Raw genomic sequence first — 17,355 nt, 5'->3', positions numbered from 1 at the left:
CCTTAGGCCAGCCACCTTCAGATCAAACTGAGGTGTCTGTGAGAATGAATGTTTGTCTTAATATGTGTGTGAATAATTTAATAATTGTCTAGTGAACAACTGGAAGATTAAGTCATGCTGCAATCATTAATGGGGAGATTTTGAAGTAAGGGAAGCCCTAGTGGCTCAGATGGTAAAGAATCCACTCACCTGGAACATCCATCTGCATCTTTCTCGCCCTGGCTGGGGGAGGTCCTCAGTAACCTGGCCCACCTACTACCCCTTCTCATCACGCAACTTGCTGTGACATCCGACCATTGCCTGAATTTCTCAGTACTCTCAAATCTAAAGTGTTTTTAGGCCTTTGCACGCCGTTTCTTCTATCTGTTGTTTTTCCTTTCTCTGTTTGCAAACTCCCACTCACCTTTCAAGGCTCACCCTAAATTTTCACTTCCTATCTCAAAGCCAGTCTCCTCGGCACAGCTGGACACCTCTTCCTCAGAGCTTCCACTGTTCCATGTTCCTATCTTACTTCATGGAATCATTGCTATTTGTTTATGTATCCCTCTTAAGTTCATGTCTGGAAACATAACTGAGTTGGACACCTGATATTTTTGCCTCCCAGCTCTCGCTTATTCATCTACTTCTGGAAACAGTGCCCTAAATTTCCTGTGGGAGACTACCCCAGACCTGCTCTCTAAACTCTGTTGTTTTAGACCATCTTTTCCAGATCACAGTAGATTCAGTGGCTGTAAAGATGGAAACGAAGCAAAGTTTAAGTGATAATATTCATGTACCTGGACCACACAGTTTCTGGGTTCTCAGGTTTGAGGCCCAGTATTTTCGCTTGTGTGTGTGTATGTTACTCATTCAGTCATGTCCGACTCTTTGCGACCCCATGGACTGTAACCTGCCAGGCTCCTCTGTCCATGAAATTCTCCAGGCAAGAATACAGGAGTGGGTTGCCATTTCCTTCTCCAGGGGATCTTTTGAATCCGGATCTCCTGAATTGCAGGCAGATTCTTTACCATCTGAGCCACCACGGAAGCCCCCTATATTTTCCCTTCTCTGGCCTAAATCAGTTTGAGAAAGGGGATTTCTGTTACGTAACAGCCTCAAAAAACCTGATTTAAGATGGTTGTTTCCTTCCGTAGGCACCTTGTCTCTATGAGTACAACTCATTGTCTCAGTTCTAGAAGGATGGGAACCTACTGGAAAAGACCCTACCCAATACCACAGGATGCTCAGACAGGCAGGGCATGGCCTGGATCATGCATCAGCTCAGATGACAGAGATTCTCAGGCAACCTCTCCTGTCAAGCCCTCAAGGATGGCCAACTTCAACCTGCCAGCTTATAGTAGGAAAGCAAGGTCCAGAACAGTCAAGTGACTTGCCCCCCAAATTCCTCATGGCAGCTAACATGCTGCCACCAGTTCTACCTGACCTCAGAATCCACACTCTTCTCACTATACCAGAGAAGGCACTAGTCAGTGCTGAGTCATGGAAATGTCTCAGGGAGACAGGGCACCTTGGGGGAACAAACAAAGCCAGAGTCAGGGCTAGAGCCAACCACACCTTTATTAGTTTCTACAGCAGCCGGAGCCCCTATCTACAAGGGAATTTTAGCACGCTACTCTGGCTACTGGGCAGGAATGTTAGCATTTCTGCTAGTGACTGGGACAGGATGGGAGAGGAGACTAGAAGGGGACCAAATGAGACTGCTGGGCCACCTTCCAGGAGGCACATGTGGGGCCTCCTGGACTGAGACAAAGATGGATCAGGTCCCAGAGGTGAACACTGCCATCTCTCCCAGAGTGAAGCAAGGGACAGAGCCTGAGATGGTGATAGCCACAGCTATGGATAGAGGGCCAACCTCCTGGGGAGTAGAAAATCATTTATTGATGGAGGCACCAACCTAGGGGCAAGTCACAAAGAGAGCTCACCTGCCCCCTAGCAAGGGGACCTCAGGTTCAGCTCAATTGCTGCCCCAAGTACCTTGACATGGAAGGGGCTTTCTGAGCATTGAAGGAACAAGGGACCCAGAAATCTAGTAGTGGGAAGAATGGGGCTAAATTCAGGGAGTGTTAGGGTATTAAAACAGGTAATATGTTCATTATAAGTGCAATCATGAAACTTCCCTCCAAAAGGCTCACATCTTCCCCTTACTCAGCACCTTCTTAGCCTGGAGGACCATCATGATCTGGCCCCTGCCCACGCTCCAGGCCAAATGACTCCCTTCCAATTCTTCGGACATGCCATTATATTCACAGCTCTGGACTCTTGCCAACAACTACAGTCCTAGCCTACCTTCCTCACTCTTTGCCCTCATACTGTCAAAAGACTGATAACTCCACTTTGTCAAGTGTTTCTTTACTCCTGTTTGCCCCTACCAAGCCTGGAGCTGCCAGAGGAAAGAACCTGATTCTTGTGTCACCAGTGACTGAGGAACTTGAAGCCCCATGAGTTGCGTTTTCTGTGTCCTGGTGTATTTGGGAGAAACATCCAAATGTCTATAATGGATTTCTGGAATGTCTAGCAGTAGATAGAAGGATTTTGAGCTATGTTTGTGCCTGGGATAATAGCTTCCAAAGTGGGAGAGGGCTTGGCTAGTGAAAGGTGGGACCAAAGAGACAGGGGGTCTTTTTGGTCTGTGCGCAGGGTCCAGGGCTCAGAACCAGCAGGGCGACCACATGAGCGAGCCAAGTGCGGCACCTGTGGCGGCTCCCGCAAGCATGCCCATGGCGTAGGGGGGCGCCCGCGCTGTAGCAGGGATCCTCCCGCACCACTACGTGCGTCACTCCAGGCCCTGCGGAGAGAAAACCTGTGAGGGCCGCGGACTTGAGAGCAGAGAGATTATCCGCCTCCTTCCACTAGGTCCCGAGCCCACTCTCCAGTCGGAGAAACTGAGGCCTTCAAACAGGAAGGATGCGCGCTCCGTCCCCACGGCTTCTATTCCCTGGATCTGCTATGGGCTTTCTGGGACCATGGGGTTAGGGTGGACCGGCGAAGAAACCGCGGGGTCTCTTAAGAATCTGGACCACACCCGAGGATGGGCCTTCCCAACCGCTAGACCCTGGAGTGAGGGGAGGCCGCGTCTCCAGCATCAGCCACCAGGGGTCGCTACCAACTCAGGAACGGGTATTGCTGGGCAGCCAGTGAATAGGGGCCGGCCTAGGGAAGAGGTCCGCTCGGAGTGGGGAGGGGCTCTCATCTCAGGGCTGTTCCGATTTATGGGATGGGGAGGGCCTTGCAGAGGGTCCCGTTGGGAAGGGTGGGGCCTGGTTCCGACTGACAGACCGTGGGTGGGGATATAGGCAGGGGCAAGGGCGGCCAGAGACTTACCCATGTAGGGCGGTCCATAGTAGCTGCGGACATACGTGGTCTCGTGCGCGTTGGGGGGCACCACCTCATAGTAGTCCTGGTACGGGCTGTAGACACGCACCTGGGAAGCCCTGCCTGGTCAGCTGCCAGAGATCTGGGCCAGGCTTTGGTCCCCCTACCCCTCACACCTGGTTCACACCCTTCTAGGCCCACAGCGCCACCTCGCCAAATTTAGAAATGGATCTCCAGATACCAGCAATCTCCTGAAGAAAAGCCCCACCTCCCCACAAGACTGTTACCTAAAACTTCAGCTCCCAGTGATACCATTTTCCTGCCCCGGTTTTCCTACCTAGCACTCCCCTGATCAAAAATTCTCCATGGCTCCCTACTTCCTTTGATAGATTTGCTATTATTTGCTAGCAAATAGCAGCTTTCCAGTGGTCACACTTGGAGAAAACCAATGGATTTCTCTACTCTCCTAGTCATGGAGAGAGGGCCTGGACAAGGCCAAGGAAATAAAAGAGGGGTGTGGAGGAAGGAAGGGAAAGGAAGGATAGAGATGAGAAGTAACTAAAGCATAATTAAGCATCATCCATCACGTTCCAGGCCCTGAGGGAGGAAATAATATGTTATTTCCTCTCGTCCTTACAGCAGGCATTGTTCTCCACTCTACCACACAGCCAGGGATGTAGGCTCAGAGAACAGTCAGCATTCTCTCTGGGAAGGAGAAATAGAAGTCCACCTTCCCTCCCTCATTAGATTTTTATCAATTTCTCAAAGCCTGACTCAAAGGTCACCCACTCCAGGAAGACCTTCTGGTCTCAGAAAAAATCCTTTCTTCCTGAGTTCTCTGTGACCTATGCTTGTGCCTCGTGTTCCTGGCCTTCCTCCTGACGTCTCCTGCCTGCACCCCTGACATGAGCTATAGGCAATGACTTTAATTCATTTGTATTGCCATCAGGGCCTAGTGACTAGCATGGAGTAATAAATATAAGCTGAATTAAACAGAAGTTCCTAATTTCCTAAAAGACCTAAAGTTCCTAAGTTCCTAAAGACCCTAAGTTCCTAAAAGACCCTCATTTTACCCAAAGGGAACAGACCTGAAGAGGGGGCAGCATCCCCTTCTCTTCTGGCTCCCTCTTCTTAGCCCCTTTGCACCTTACATTTCTGAGCTTTCCACCTAAATGGTCCAGGTGGTCCCTTGGAAGCTCAGGTGTCCAAACTTAATGCATCTCAAAGTGATTCCATCATCCTTCTATCCCCCCAAACCTGCTCTTGTGTAAATGCTTTTCTGTAAACGCCACCACTGTACACTTAAACCAAGACGGCAGGCTGGCACTTTTGTCTTCACACACATCTCCCACATCACATTATCACCGGATCTCATGATTTTATCTTCGAAATATGCTCTTCTGTCCATTCTCTTGTCCAGTACCAAGAGAATAAGCCATTGGTTTTGGCATCTTGGAAATTGTGGGTGACCTTGAAAACACTTTTCAGAGGAGTTGTTCGAGGAAGAAGCCAGACTATGGAGGATTGAAGAATGGTTGAGAGGTGAGGGATGGAGTCAACATATCATGACATCTCTTTCAAGAAGTTTGGTTGTAAGAAGTCCTCCAAGTACACCTTGTGATTTCAAATATCTATGCCATTTCTCTTTGATAAGGATGTCTTTCTCATCTTTTTCTATTCAACTACCTAACTTGTCTTTCATACTCAACTCAACATATCACTCTCTCTGAACCTCAGGTTTTGTTAGGGCCCCATCTGGGGCACCCACAGCCCTTAGACTTCCCTCATCACAGCACCAACCACTCTGTGGTTTTATTGTTGGTATCCCTGTGAGGTGTTTCTCCCATCATACTTGAGGAAAACACTCCCACCACCACCTGGGTCTAAAAATAGGCCTGACTAGAATATGGCAGGTGTATAATATATTGAATTTATCTCGAGTCAAATACAGAGTCACCCAGTTCTTAAGTCCAATTTCAAGTTAGGGACAATGCCCAGACCCAGAGCAATGCAGAAGGCTCAGACAAACAAGGCTCAGTCCCAAATGACTTCCCTGCTGTGCTCCTTCCCCAAGGGTGACCCAATAGGGGTTTCTGCTGGGGGTGACCAGGATCTGAGCTCTAAGCCTAGAAGGGACTAAAGAGATCTAAGCTCTCAGATCCCCAATTTTACTGGTCGGGAAGTTGAGGTCCAGAGCCTACATCTGCCCTGCAGTTGCACTGTGAGCCAGTGACCCTCCCAGGCCCTGAAGAAAGTGGAAAACACCACTTCATGTCTCTGTGGGGCATTTGTTTCCATCCTCCATGCCTAAGAGGCCCAGAGGTAAACTCATGTGAATCACCTGGCAACGGGGCAGGGGACTCTCCAGAGACCTCCCAGGCAGACCCTAAGGGTTTGACCCCAGATCCTCTCCCTCTCCACAGGTCCAGCCCCTTTTGTAGGTGGGGACAGGGTCAGTCAGGAGATCACAGACAAATAGACCCTCCCCTCAGAAAAGCTGTTGTACATTAATAATCATTTTACAGTATACAAATATATCAAATCATGTTGTATACCTTAAACTAAGACAATGTTATATGTCAATTATAACTCAAGAAGACTAGAAAAAAGGACACACAAACGGGGAAAAAAGGAAAAGCTGTTGTGTATGCGTAGGTTTATAGCTTTTAAAATTCTATTTTTAGGCATCTCCACTGGAAACAGTTTGTAGCCTAGTTTGGGTATGAGGATGTCTTACCCATAGATGCCTTAGAATTCTGGGCTGGGAATCACTGATGAATTAAGTGCTCCCAGTCATGTTAGATAACCTCTCAGAGCTTCAGTCTTCTCATCTATGAATGAGGACAGTCTTTCCTACACTGCCCACTCCCAAGGCACAGTGAGAATCCAGCAGAGTCACATCTGTGCAGCCAGGTGATGCTAGCACTGCTGGGCTCAGTGGTTTTGCACATCAGAATTGTCTGGAGAAATTTCTGAAACCACAGATTTCCAAGGCGTCACCCCAGAACTACACAATTAGAACATCCAGAGGTAGGATCTGAACATTTGCACTGTTTTTAAGTCCTTAAGCGATTCTAACGCACAGCTACATTGAGCGTCACTGTGTCAGAAAAGTTCACGGTTGACCACAGGTACTCTAACCCAAGCCCCCTCGCTGCACCCACCTCATGCCAGGCTGAGCACTGGGGACAGAGAGAGGATTCGTCCCCAAATCCTGCTTTCTGGAAACACTGGCTGGGGTGTGTGGCAGGGAGACAGACACGGACTAAATTATAATATGCAGTAGTGAGGCCATAATAGGTTTTTTTTACTCCTTCCTTTCTCCCTTTCTTCATTCATTCATTTGCCCATTAAGTGAACACTCACTGGGGCCTTCTTGTGCCCCACCTTCATGCACCAGGAGTAGGAGAGTCAAAATAGACTGCCCCCATCGCTGAGCACTCATTGCACACCTGCTGTATACCTAGCATTGTGCCAGGCTCCCAAGGGGCAGAGCTGACCTAACCCAATTCTTGCCCTGAAGGAAGCTGCAGGTCTCGTGGGATACTAGAGACAGAAGTGAAGGAACTAGAAATCAGGCGGAATGAAGACAGTACCAAGCACTAGTGCGGTAGGAGGGGGTGACAATGCCTGGAGGTTTGGGAGTCTTCCCTGAGGAGCTGGCAGTCTTTGCAGGGTGTCTTGGAGGATTTTGTCAGGTGAGTAAGGAAAGTAAAGGTCTTTGCAGCAGAGAGGGCAGCATATACCGAGGCTGGAGAGCAGAAAAAGGGCTGGCACAGCTGGGAGCAGAGGATAGAGCAGAGCAGTTGGAGCACAGGGGATGAGCAAGACAAGGTAGCAAGTCTGGCCCAGGCCAGATCCCAGGGGCCGTGAAAGCAGGGTTGGTTGTCCTACGAATGGTTGGGAGCCATGGAATGTTTGTGAGCAGGGAGGGGATGTGGCTGGGCCACTTCGGGGGGGACATCCTGGTGGCCAGAATGGTGGCAGGGAGGGCTGAACCAGCACTTACCCAGATCCGCCTCTCAACCTTACAGGGGCTCCACGAGCGGGTCACACACCTGACCTTGGGGCAAACCCGGCGGCTCCTGGGAGGGACGGTGGCTCCAGCTGGGGCCTGCTCAAGCCACAGAAACCCAAGAAGGGGAGGAAGGGGGGGTGTCAGAGGCCCTCTACATCTGGAGAGACTCAAAGCTCCTCATAGGCCCTAGCAAAGCCCTCTGCCAGCTGGGCAAGGGAACAGCTATCCTCTTCTTCTTCAGCCCATGGTAATGGTGGGGGGCTCAGAAGAGGTGGTGAAATTGCCGAAGTTACACAGAGAAGAAGGATCAGTAGTGTCTTTCCAGAACTGGCCCACCTTCACCTGTTCCAGGCCGCTGAGGTTTCCAGTCTCCAGGGAGTACAGATAGCTCCCATCACTGACCCGTCCACCTGCACCCATCACCCATGACTGTGCCCCCCACCCCTGTGTTCCCTGCAACAGCCAGAGTCAGGGGCTCCTCCTGGAACCTCCACCCACTGTAGGGTATAAACCTTCAGGATATAGAGGGACAAAGCAGACGTCACTCCTATGTAGGTACAGGACAGACAGACACAGGCGTGAACACTCAGAGGTGGGCAGACACTGGTACAAAGACACAGAGGCACAAATACACCCAGTTCGAGCAAGCGTAGGGACCAGAGGGAGGTGTGCGTGTACGTGCGTGTAGAGGTGGGAGGTGGAGCAGAGAGATGGAGGAAGCAGAGCAGCAGGAAGGTGGGCGCAGAGAAGGGACAGGCAGCTTCATAGAGTCACAGAGTGCAGACGGCCAGCCCTCGACTCCTTCTTTCTGACCCTCTTGGGTGGGACGACGGGTCTGCCCTGCCTCAGCCAGATTTGGAGCTCAGAGCCAGGTAACTCTACCCAGCTGACCACCACCCCAGCCTCCTCTTATACAGCCTCTACCCAGAGCCTGAGTCTGCTCCCCAAAGCCTGACCACAGCCCCCCTGCTTAATGCCCTTTATAGTTCCCCACAGCCCTCGGGATAAAGTTCACTTCCTTCCTGGACTTCAAGGCGTTTGTGATGTGGCTCCTCAGAGGTCACGTCTCCTGTTTCTTTCCCTCCACGCTTTATCCTCCAGCCAGGCCAGACTCCTGGCCTTTAGACATACGTGTCTTCACACACACATTTGCACGTGCCACTTACCCACCTTTGCTCATGTAGCTCCTTCTGTGGATAATTCCCTTCCCTCAAAATCTCACTGACCTAGGTTCCAATACAGGTTCTTCCACTGATTTACGACCGTGAGACTTTGGACAAGCCAATTCCCCTCTGAATCTCAGCTCCCCTATCTGTAAAATGGGACTAAGAATACCAGCCCCTCCTTTTTCTTATTGAAGATTAACTGATACAGTGGGTGCTAGGTCCTCAAGCACAATGCCCAGCCCTCAGGAGGCAGATGCTAAGGAAGTTTCTAAATGCATTCCAGTCTTCCCTGCCACTTCCCAGCAGACTTTTTCTCCAGATGAGAAGGGGCTCTACTGTGCCACAGGTAGAAGGAGCAGGCACAGAGTCTGGGGTCAGGTAGATGGGGCTGAGGCCAGGCTGGGCCACCTTAGAGCTGGGGGCTTTGGGCAGCTCCTCAAAACCTCACCTCCGTCAGTCACTGAGCTCTGTTGACTCCACCTTCTAAATGTGTCTTGTCCTCATCAGCTTGTCTTTGCCAGCAAGGCCTTAGTCCAGACCCCTAGCCAGATGCCCTGCACCTATCCCAGCCTTCTAACAGATCTCTGGGCATCCACTTTGACCTTCTTCAGTCCATTCCCTACCTAGCAGCCAGACTATCTTTTTAAAACTACAAGTCTGGTCTTTTTAAAACTTTCAATGACTTCCAGTGTTCTCAGCAGAAACCCCTATCCTTAACGCAGCTTTTCGTGCCTGGCCTGCTAACCCTCCTTCTCCAGCTGCTCTCTAGCTCCCTGAGCTGCAGTCACCCTAGCCTTCCTTCTGTTTGTCAACTTGCCAACATCATGACCTTTCCCAGGGCCCTTGCACCTGCAGCTCCCTCTGCCTGGAAAGCTGTTCCCTTCACCCCACCCCTTTCACTCAGTTGATCTCTTATCCTTCAGGTCTCATCTTAAGCCTTGTTTGGACTCCCACCTGGATCAGGCCATCATGGTGGATGCACACTGAATGCACTCTGCCGTCTCTGTCTGAGCAGCTCCCATCACTGCGGTGGAACCACTAACTCTAACTTGTGACTTCACATCTAGCTCCCCACTAGGCTGAGTCCAGGAGGGCAGGGCCCACATCTCCTCTGCTACCTTCTGATTATGGTCCTTGGCACAGTGCCTGGCACATAGTAGGAACTCAGTAAATATTTGTTACGTGAATAAATAAAGCTCAACCTTATCTGCAGAGAGGGAACAACAATCCCAACCTCACAGGAAGGCTATGAGAGTAGCTGGTATTACAACTATACCACACCTGACACATAATAGTTGCTGAATAAAAGATAGTTCCTTTCCTCCTGCTCACATGCCACCCCCTTCAACAAGCCTTCTTGGAGGCCTCTCTCTCCCTCCTCCAAATCTTTTGGTGAATATCTTTTATTCACCCATTGGCCGTCTTCTGTCCTTTTCCACTTGGGACTCAGGGCCTCTGAGTCTTCACAAGTCTATTCACTCACATATACGGAAACTGAGAACTGCTGGCAGGTGGAGACTAAGTCTGAGTCACCCATGATTCCATGGCAAGTAGCGGTGGGGCGGAGACAGGGAGGGAGGGGGGCTCACCGGCGTGGAGTTCGCCTCCAGCAGTGCCGTCTTCCATGCTCTGCAACGCAAACCCACGAGACCGTGAGGAGGGAGTGCAGGAGAAGGGAGACTGGGCCCCACATTTTAGACCCTACCCCGCCTCTAGCCCCAGTCCCTTGTGAAGGGGGAGATCCTCTTCACTCCCTTGGGAAGACAAAGGGGACCCCCTCAGCTGCCCCAGTCACACAGCAAGCCCCCAGCTAAGCTGCTGCAGTTCTATAACTCTTTCTTATTCCATAGTCTCCTCACCGCTGGGGAGATTCCAGTTTTCCCATCTAGACAAAAGACAGTTGGGCTTGGGTGGTCCTTTAGTGGTTCAGATTCTGACATGCCTAGGCTGGTCCTCTGGCTGCAGCCTACCTCCACATCCCAAACCTACAAACTCGGTTCCCCTACACTCTGACCCCAGAGCCCCGGGAATGCCTAGTGGACACCGGACAATTGAGCCTTTGTTGGTTGCCATGGCACCTGGCTGGGGTGGACAAGGAGGCTCTGTGCTTTGTCCACCCCGAGCTCGGCTTCCCCTGCTCCCACACATCCCATCTCTTTCACTCTCCTACAGCATGAAGGCCAACTGACCCTCTGCCAGAGAGTAGGAAGGGAAAGAATGTGAGTGAGCAAAAGGCGCCTGAGGAAGACACACCCAGGCTCTCGCAGTATGGACCTGCATCCAACACAGGGCGCCCCACGGGCTACCTGTTAGGCGTGTTAGGGTCTATCCCTCAGATCAGAGTACCCCCACCCCAGGCCATCTTCTAAGAAGGGAATGAGAGGAGGGCTCTCTGAAGATGCCACAGGGCTGTGTGTTCCCGTGTATCACCCCAAGTGAGGGCTTACCTCAGAGGCTGTTAGATACCTGACCCTGAGGAATGACCAGGGGCCACACCTGAGGCAGCTGTGCACACACTGCTCCCCACAACAGTCTTGAATTCATCGTGGACCATGTCAGCAGTTTACTGGATACCACACCAGTCACCGCTAGTCATTCAAACCCACTCTGCCCAGCCTCCACTGAACCACCACGCTCACTGGTCTTTGTCCTGCTTTACTACCTTTAGGGTGCTAGCAGCTCAATGAGGAGGAAGTCATTGGTCATGTTCCCGAGACACCACCCCATCGTCTCCTGGGAGTGACTCACATGGCGTCATCTCTGGTCTCAGCACACAGGTGCAGGCGGGAGCCCTCCCGCAGGTTCACAGTCAGCAGGCCATCTCGGCTCCGGCCTTCTGGGGGCTGTACATCTAAAGGCGGACACACACGTATGGGGTTTCCACAGGGCACAGGCCCCGAGTCTCCCCAACAAACCGGGAACAAGAACAGGAACTGACTTCTCTGGGTCCTGTTAACTGGCCACTGCTGACCTCCTCTGATCTCACACATACTTTCCTTGGGATTTTACTCAACTCTTTAGACCCTTCCACCTTTCCACATCGCCTGCTTCCCTAGCTAGGTACATCTCTCTCCCAGTTTCCCTGTTATAATTATGACCTGAGCCTTGGTCAGGGATATTTGCTGGGTAACTCTGAGCCAGTCACTTAAGTTCTCTGAGTCTTCTTATTTCATTTCGTTTTTTCCCATTCCTAGCACTGGAGAGGGCAGGAACTGGGTCTGACTCACCTCTGTGAACCTAGCATAGGGCCCAGGTTCAGCACAGGCACCCCACTCCAGTACTGTTGCCTGGAAAATCCCATGGACGGAGGAGCCTGGTAGGCTGCAGTCCATGGGGTCGCGAAAAGTCGGACACGACTGAGCGACTTCCCTTTCACTTTTCACTTCCATGCGTTGGAGAAGGAAATGGCAACCCACTCCAGTGTTCTTGCCTGGAGAGTCCCAGGGATGGGGGAGCCTGGTGGGCTGCCGTCTATGGGGTCACACAGAGTCGGACACGACTGAAGTGACTTAGCAGCAGCAGGAACTCAGGAAGGAACTCATTTCTTAACTTACACCACATGAATTGGATTTGGTAGAGGCCCAGAAGCTGTCTGTGGAAGGCCTCTGAAAGCTGCAAAGAGCCTTCCACCTGAGAATGGCAGGTGTTCTCAGACACAGTGGGAGGGCCGAGCCTGTAGTCACAGAGAGAAAGAGGCTCACCGTGGCACTCTTGGCCGATCTTTATGTCGCGGACGTTGAAATGGATGAGCACGCGGTCCTCCTCATCCTGGGCAGTCTCATCGTGGTAGTAGCCCAGGGTCCCATCCAGCCACAAGGCAAACCAGTTCCGCTTCCAGCGGCGGAGGATGGAGCCTGTGTGATATTCCAGACCCACAATACGGGCTGATCACAGAGCCTGAGTGGGGGTAGGAGCCGTGGGTGGGCTCCCAGCATCCCCTTATCTCCAGCCCCCAGTGTTGTAATCACCCCTTCCTTGTCTGTCTGCTCCCTAAAATGATGGCAGGGCCTCTCTCTGTCTTGCTCACCCATTGCCTCCCATTGGGCCTAACAACATAGTCAAGGCTCCATACATGTGCTGAATGGTAAATGAATGATCTGATTCCTTCCTTGGGGGAGGCTGGAAATCTTTTAAGTATCTCAAGACATGTGATAGGAACACCTCCACATGTCCAACTGAACATGTTTAAGTTCATGTCCAATTGAACATTTGTTTCTATATGTACAGTTTGTCAGAGAAAAAGCATTAAGTTGTTTTTGTATGAATGCAGAATAGGATTTATGCAAGAATTAATAGAAAACTAGTCGTCACAGGCTTGCCTTAAGGAAACCTTCAGTTTCCATTGCATCCATTCTGCTGAGGGTTGTACAGTTATTGTGTACTTTAAAAACAAAGGCCCCGGGGGACAGTCATTTGTGTAGCGTCTGTTTCTTCTGCCAAATGGAGAGCAGAGGGATTGTCCATAGCTCACCTCACGGGTCCTAGAACCCAGCAGGACCTGGACTCAGTGTTTGCTGGACTGAATGAACTGAGGATGGGTCATGGGGTATCAGGGAGCTCCTAGCCCAGGACAGCTCTTATTCAGACCATGATTCTGGTCAGAGGTGGATCTGGAAGCCCGATCCCTAGCTGTAGACATTTCGAGACTGGAAATCTTAACAGGAAAGGGTAAAGACTAAGAGAGCTTCTTAGAACTTTACAAATTCTGAGGAACAGAGGCATTTTTCATTTTGTTCTGTGCCTTGTTCTGTGGCTAACCCTGGGCCACAGAGGGTTAAACCCAGTCCCTGCACTTGGGGCGCTCACAGTCTGGAGACAATATAGGTAGGGGACTGGTGAGGCCCACAGGTAAGGACGGTGAAGTATTGATCAGTGCTATAAGAGGGGTATGTGTGAGGCACTGGAAACAGAAAAGAGAGCTGCTAACCCAACTTGGTGCTACAGCAGGGGCTGGGGTGGGGAGCAGAGAAAAGGCAGAGAAGGCTCTTTTCAGAAAGGGACACCTGAGCTGGGTCTTGAAAAATAAGTAGTTTACTAAGCAGCCAGGAATGTGAAGGACATTCCCAGCAGAGAGAAGAGTATGGACAAAGGAGGGAAGGATAAAAGGGGCATGGTTTCTTGAGAGAAGGGTTCACTGTGCAGCTCCAACAGGCCACTTCCCTCACCCCTGGCCCCAGATAAGGTACAGGACGGACAGGGCTTGGCCCAGGGTCACTCACTCTGTCTCCACAGCCAGCCGCCCCTCACCAGGGCCATTTCCTCAAAAGGACTTTCCAGGGTGGAGTCAGGCGGAACCTGTCAGGGGGATCACAGACTTCATCAGCTGCTCCACAAAGGCTCCCCTGAGAAAGCCCCCGCCCCGGTCCTCCCTGGGGGAGCCACTGAGGAAAGGTTTAAGGGAGTGTGGATAAACAAACAAGGGCAAGCCTGTCTGTCTCCTCTCCATTCTTGGCTCCAGGCACATAATGAGAGCACTGTGCTTGTGGGGTCAGCAGGGCAGCCACACTTTGCAATGGGGTGGGGGTGGGGGTCAGAAGCTTGGATTCCAATGTCATCCCCATAACCTTGACCAAGTCCCTTTTCCCAGCCTCCACATCTAGATCTGTAAAAGGGTGTCCATCAGGCAGGTAGAGACTGGAGTGAGGAACTCTGAAAATGTTAGAAACCCTGGAATATTGAAATGCTGGCAGCGGATAATAGTAGAATCATGGCAGTGAACAAGGGACTTTCATGATAAGAGAGCCCTCCTCACATTTGAACCCCACCAGGGTTTCCCAGGTGGCTCGGTGGTAAAGAATCCACCTGCCAATGCAGGAGACAAGGAGATGCAGCTTTGATTCCTGGGTCAGGAAGAGCCCCTGGAGTAGGAAATGGCAACCCACTCCAGTATTCTTGCCTGGAAAATTCCATGGACAGAGGAACTTGGCGGGCTACAGTCCCTGGGGGTCGCAAAGAGTCAGACACGCCTGAGCACACACACACAAAGAACCCATTTACAAAGTGCACAGAATAGTTCAACAGCAACTATGATTTATCGAGCACTATATGCCAGGTATACTTCTAAAGTGGTTTCATCTATTACCTCACAATATTCCTTGCTATTTTCAGGAAACTGGGGCCTGGAGAGGTCCAGTCACTCGCACAGATCTTCTTGATTAGTAAGCAGTGGAGCCAGGATTCACACCCAGCAGTCCTGTCTTCTAAGCATTATCCCAGTAGGAGTTTTTAAAACTCCCAAATATCCAGCCCATATCCCATAACAATAAAATCAGAATGTCTGAGGGCAGGAGGTAAGCACTGATAGTCTTCAATGACCCCCAGGTGAGTCAATGTACAGTTTGGGCCCCACTGCAACTCTGTCCAGTACTTGTGTGATGGAGCTTGGATTGGAATCCAAGTGCCCTGCCCCACTAACTCACACCTGTTGTTGCGTAGCACAAGGGCTGGCTGGCACACCAGGGGTGGAAGGCCCGGCCTTGTCCCTGCTTCTCTGGCCGCTCCCTCCCATCTTCACGCTCTGACATAGGTCAGACAAGAAGGCCAGGTGTAAACTCCCTCTTCAGCCCCCCTTAATGCACCCACCTGTCTACACCTGTTGCGGTGCTGCTGCCAAAACGGCCGGTTACTTGATGCTGCTGCCGCCCAACCCGCTGCGCCTGCGCTTTGAGTGCCCCAGAGTGCCTGGGGCAATTCACTCTCCCCGCTGCAGCCCAGAGCCTAGCTGCCTCGGGGCCCCACCCCCAGGGAGGGGGCGGGGCGTGTAGCGACGGGCTGACAGGAGTCCTTCTGGGACTTGTAGTCTGCAGGCCTAGACCTGGGACCTATACAGCCTCTCCTGGGAGGTAGCCCTGTGCCCACTCGGAGCACAGGTGAGAGGCTGCATCTGTGATTTTATTTTGCTATTGTCATTATGTTGTCCATTCATTTAGCATGAAATACTTTTCCCCAAGAATCTTGAGCTCTAATTTTCTGGAAAAATGTAAAACTACAGGGAGAAAACTAGGCTCCCAGTTTTGCCATGTTTTCTTGATACTCAGTTTGTTGCCTGGCACTGGGCATTAGTAGAAGGCACAAAGAAATACCCGACAAGCCCCTTCATTTCCCAATTTCCAGTCTGTGTTTATGTTCCAACAGTGTTTATGTTCCAACATAAACACACAAAGTAGAGTATGATCTGACAATGGGAAAGAAGAGTTTGACTTTGATGAAGAGGTTCAGGAAGGCTTCCCAGAGGAGGCTGCAGGGTCTTGAAGGATGAGTATGAGTGTCTCATCACTTTGTGGCAAATAGAAGGGAAAAAATGGAAACAGAGATTTTATTTTCCTGGGCTCCAAAATCACTGTGGACGGTGACTGCAACCATGAAATTAAAAGACACTTGCTTCTTGGAAGAAAAGCTATGACAAACCTAGACAGCATATTCAAAAGCAGAGACATCACTTTGCCAACAAAGGTCCATCTAGTCAAAGCTATGGTTTTTCCAGTAGTCATGTACAGATGTGAGAGTTGGACCATGAAAAGGGCTGAGTGCCCAAGAATTGATGCTTTCAAATTGTGGTACCAAAGAAGACTCTTGAGAGTCCCTTGGACAGCAAGGAGATCAAACCAGTCAATCCTATGGGAAATCAGTCCTGAATATTCATTGGAAGGACTGATGCTGAAGCTGAAGCTCTGATAATTTGGTCACCTGATGGGAAGAGAGGACTCACTGGAAAAGACCCTGATGCTGAGAAAGGTTGAGGGCAGGAGAAGGGGTCAACAAAGGATGAGATGGTTGGATGGTATCATCAACTCAATGGACATGAGTTTCAACAGCCTCCAGAAGATAGTGAAGGACTGGGAAGCCTGGTGTGCTGCAGTCCATGGAGTTGCAAAGAATTGGACATGACTGAGTGACTGAACAACAATAAGCATCTAGTATTTCAGTGTTTGGAAAGCAGAGTGCAGGGGTTGGGGTGGGAGGGCATGGGGATCGGTGGGTGATGACGCTGTAGGGGTTGCAAGGATGTAACATGAAGGCCTTGGAAGACAGGCTCAGGAGCCTGGGCCTTTATGACATAGTGACTGGGGTTGGGGTTGGGTGAGGAGCTAGGTGGTACAATTTGTGGCCTGGAAAGGCATTTCTAGGACACTCAAAAATGGATTGAAAGGGGCCCAACTAGAAAGAGAAGACTATTTATCTACCACCACGGTCTGTTCCTCCAGGATCATTTCCTTGACTAGTTCAACCCCACAAAGCCCCACCTAGGAGCAGATCCAGGATGTCATTCGAGAGAAGATAGACTGTCCAGGCCTGAACGATCCCTTGAGAACAGAACCCACCCTGCCCTGGGTCCTTTGTCCTGTCCCAGAGACCTCTCTCTTACCGGAGCTGCAGGACTCATGGTTCCTGGGCCGTCAGAGCAGCATTTCCCAGAAGGCTCCTGCAGGGGGGCATATCCCTAAGAGCCTTGGAGATAAGGGGATCAGGAAGGCGCTACCAAGTGGAAACCGGAGGGGGTGGCAAAAGGGGGCACACAGCTCCCAGAGAAGGTCGTCCTTTCTCTCCAGTCCGCTCCCCAAGCTCACCGGTGGATCCCCTATTTGACCTTCAGTTCGCGGATAACAAGTCATCTATGATTCGGAAGTGGTGTTGCACTAGCCTCGGTAAGATTCCCGGGGTGGGAGGCGGGGCTCGCCCTCCCCTCTCGATCGGGGGCGGGGCTAAATGTTCCTTCAGCCGGGCTTGACCGTGCCGTCACCCCGGTCCTGGAGACACGGCTTGGCTCTTTAAGCTTCCCCGTCTTGCTCCTGGGTTTCTGTAATCCTGACCTCAGCTAACCCTGTACCTCGGCCCTTCGTGCAGTTGCACGCCTTGCTG

At 51.1% G+C, this 17,355-nt stretch overlaps 1 protein-coding gene across 1 annotated transcript; it reads right to left on the bottom strand.

Annotated features, from left to right (window-relative positions):
- Positions 1-1,539: 1,539 nt before the first annotated feature.
- On the bottom strand, positions 1,540-17,153 carry PLEKHB1 (pleckstrin homology domain containing, family B (evectins) member 1). The gene is given in 8 exon segments (XM_010848839.1): positions 1,540-2,722; positions 2,724-2,785; positions 3,322-3,421; positions 10,086-10,125; positions 11,245-11,347; positions 12,198-12,350; positions 13,716-13,791; positions 16,862-17,153. Coding segments are annotated over 8 exon segments (627 nt in total). The 5' UTR covers positions 16,880-17,153; the 3' UTR covers positions 1,540-2,647.
- Positions 17,154-17,355: the final 202 nt, after the last annotated feature.

Source organism: Bison bison, unplaced genomic scaffold (assembly GCF_000754665.1).
Source record: "Bison bison bison isolate TAMUID 2011002044 unplaced genomic scaffold, Bison_UMD1.0 scf7180017864276, whole genome shotgun sequence".
In the NCBI taxonomy this organism is placed as follows: domain Eukaryota; kingdom Metazoa; phylum Chordata; class Mammalia; order Artiodactyla; family Bovidae; genus Bison; species Bison bison.
This window is presented reverse-complemented; position numbering and strand designations above follow the sequence as displayed.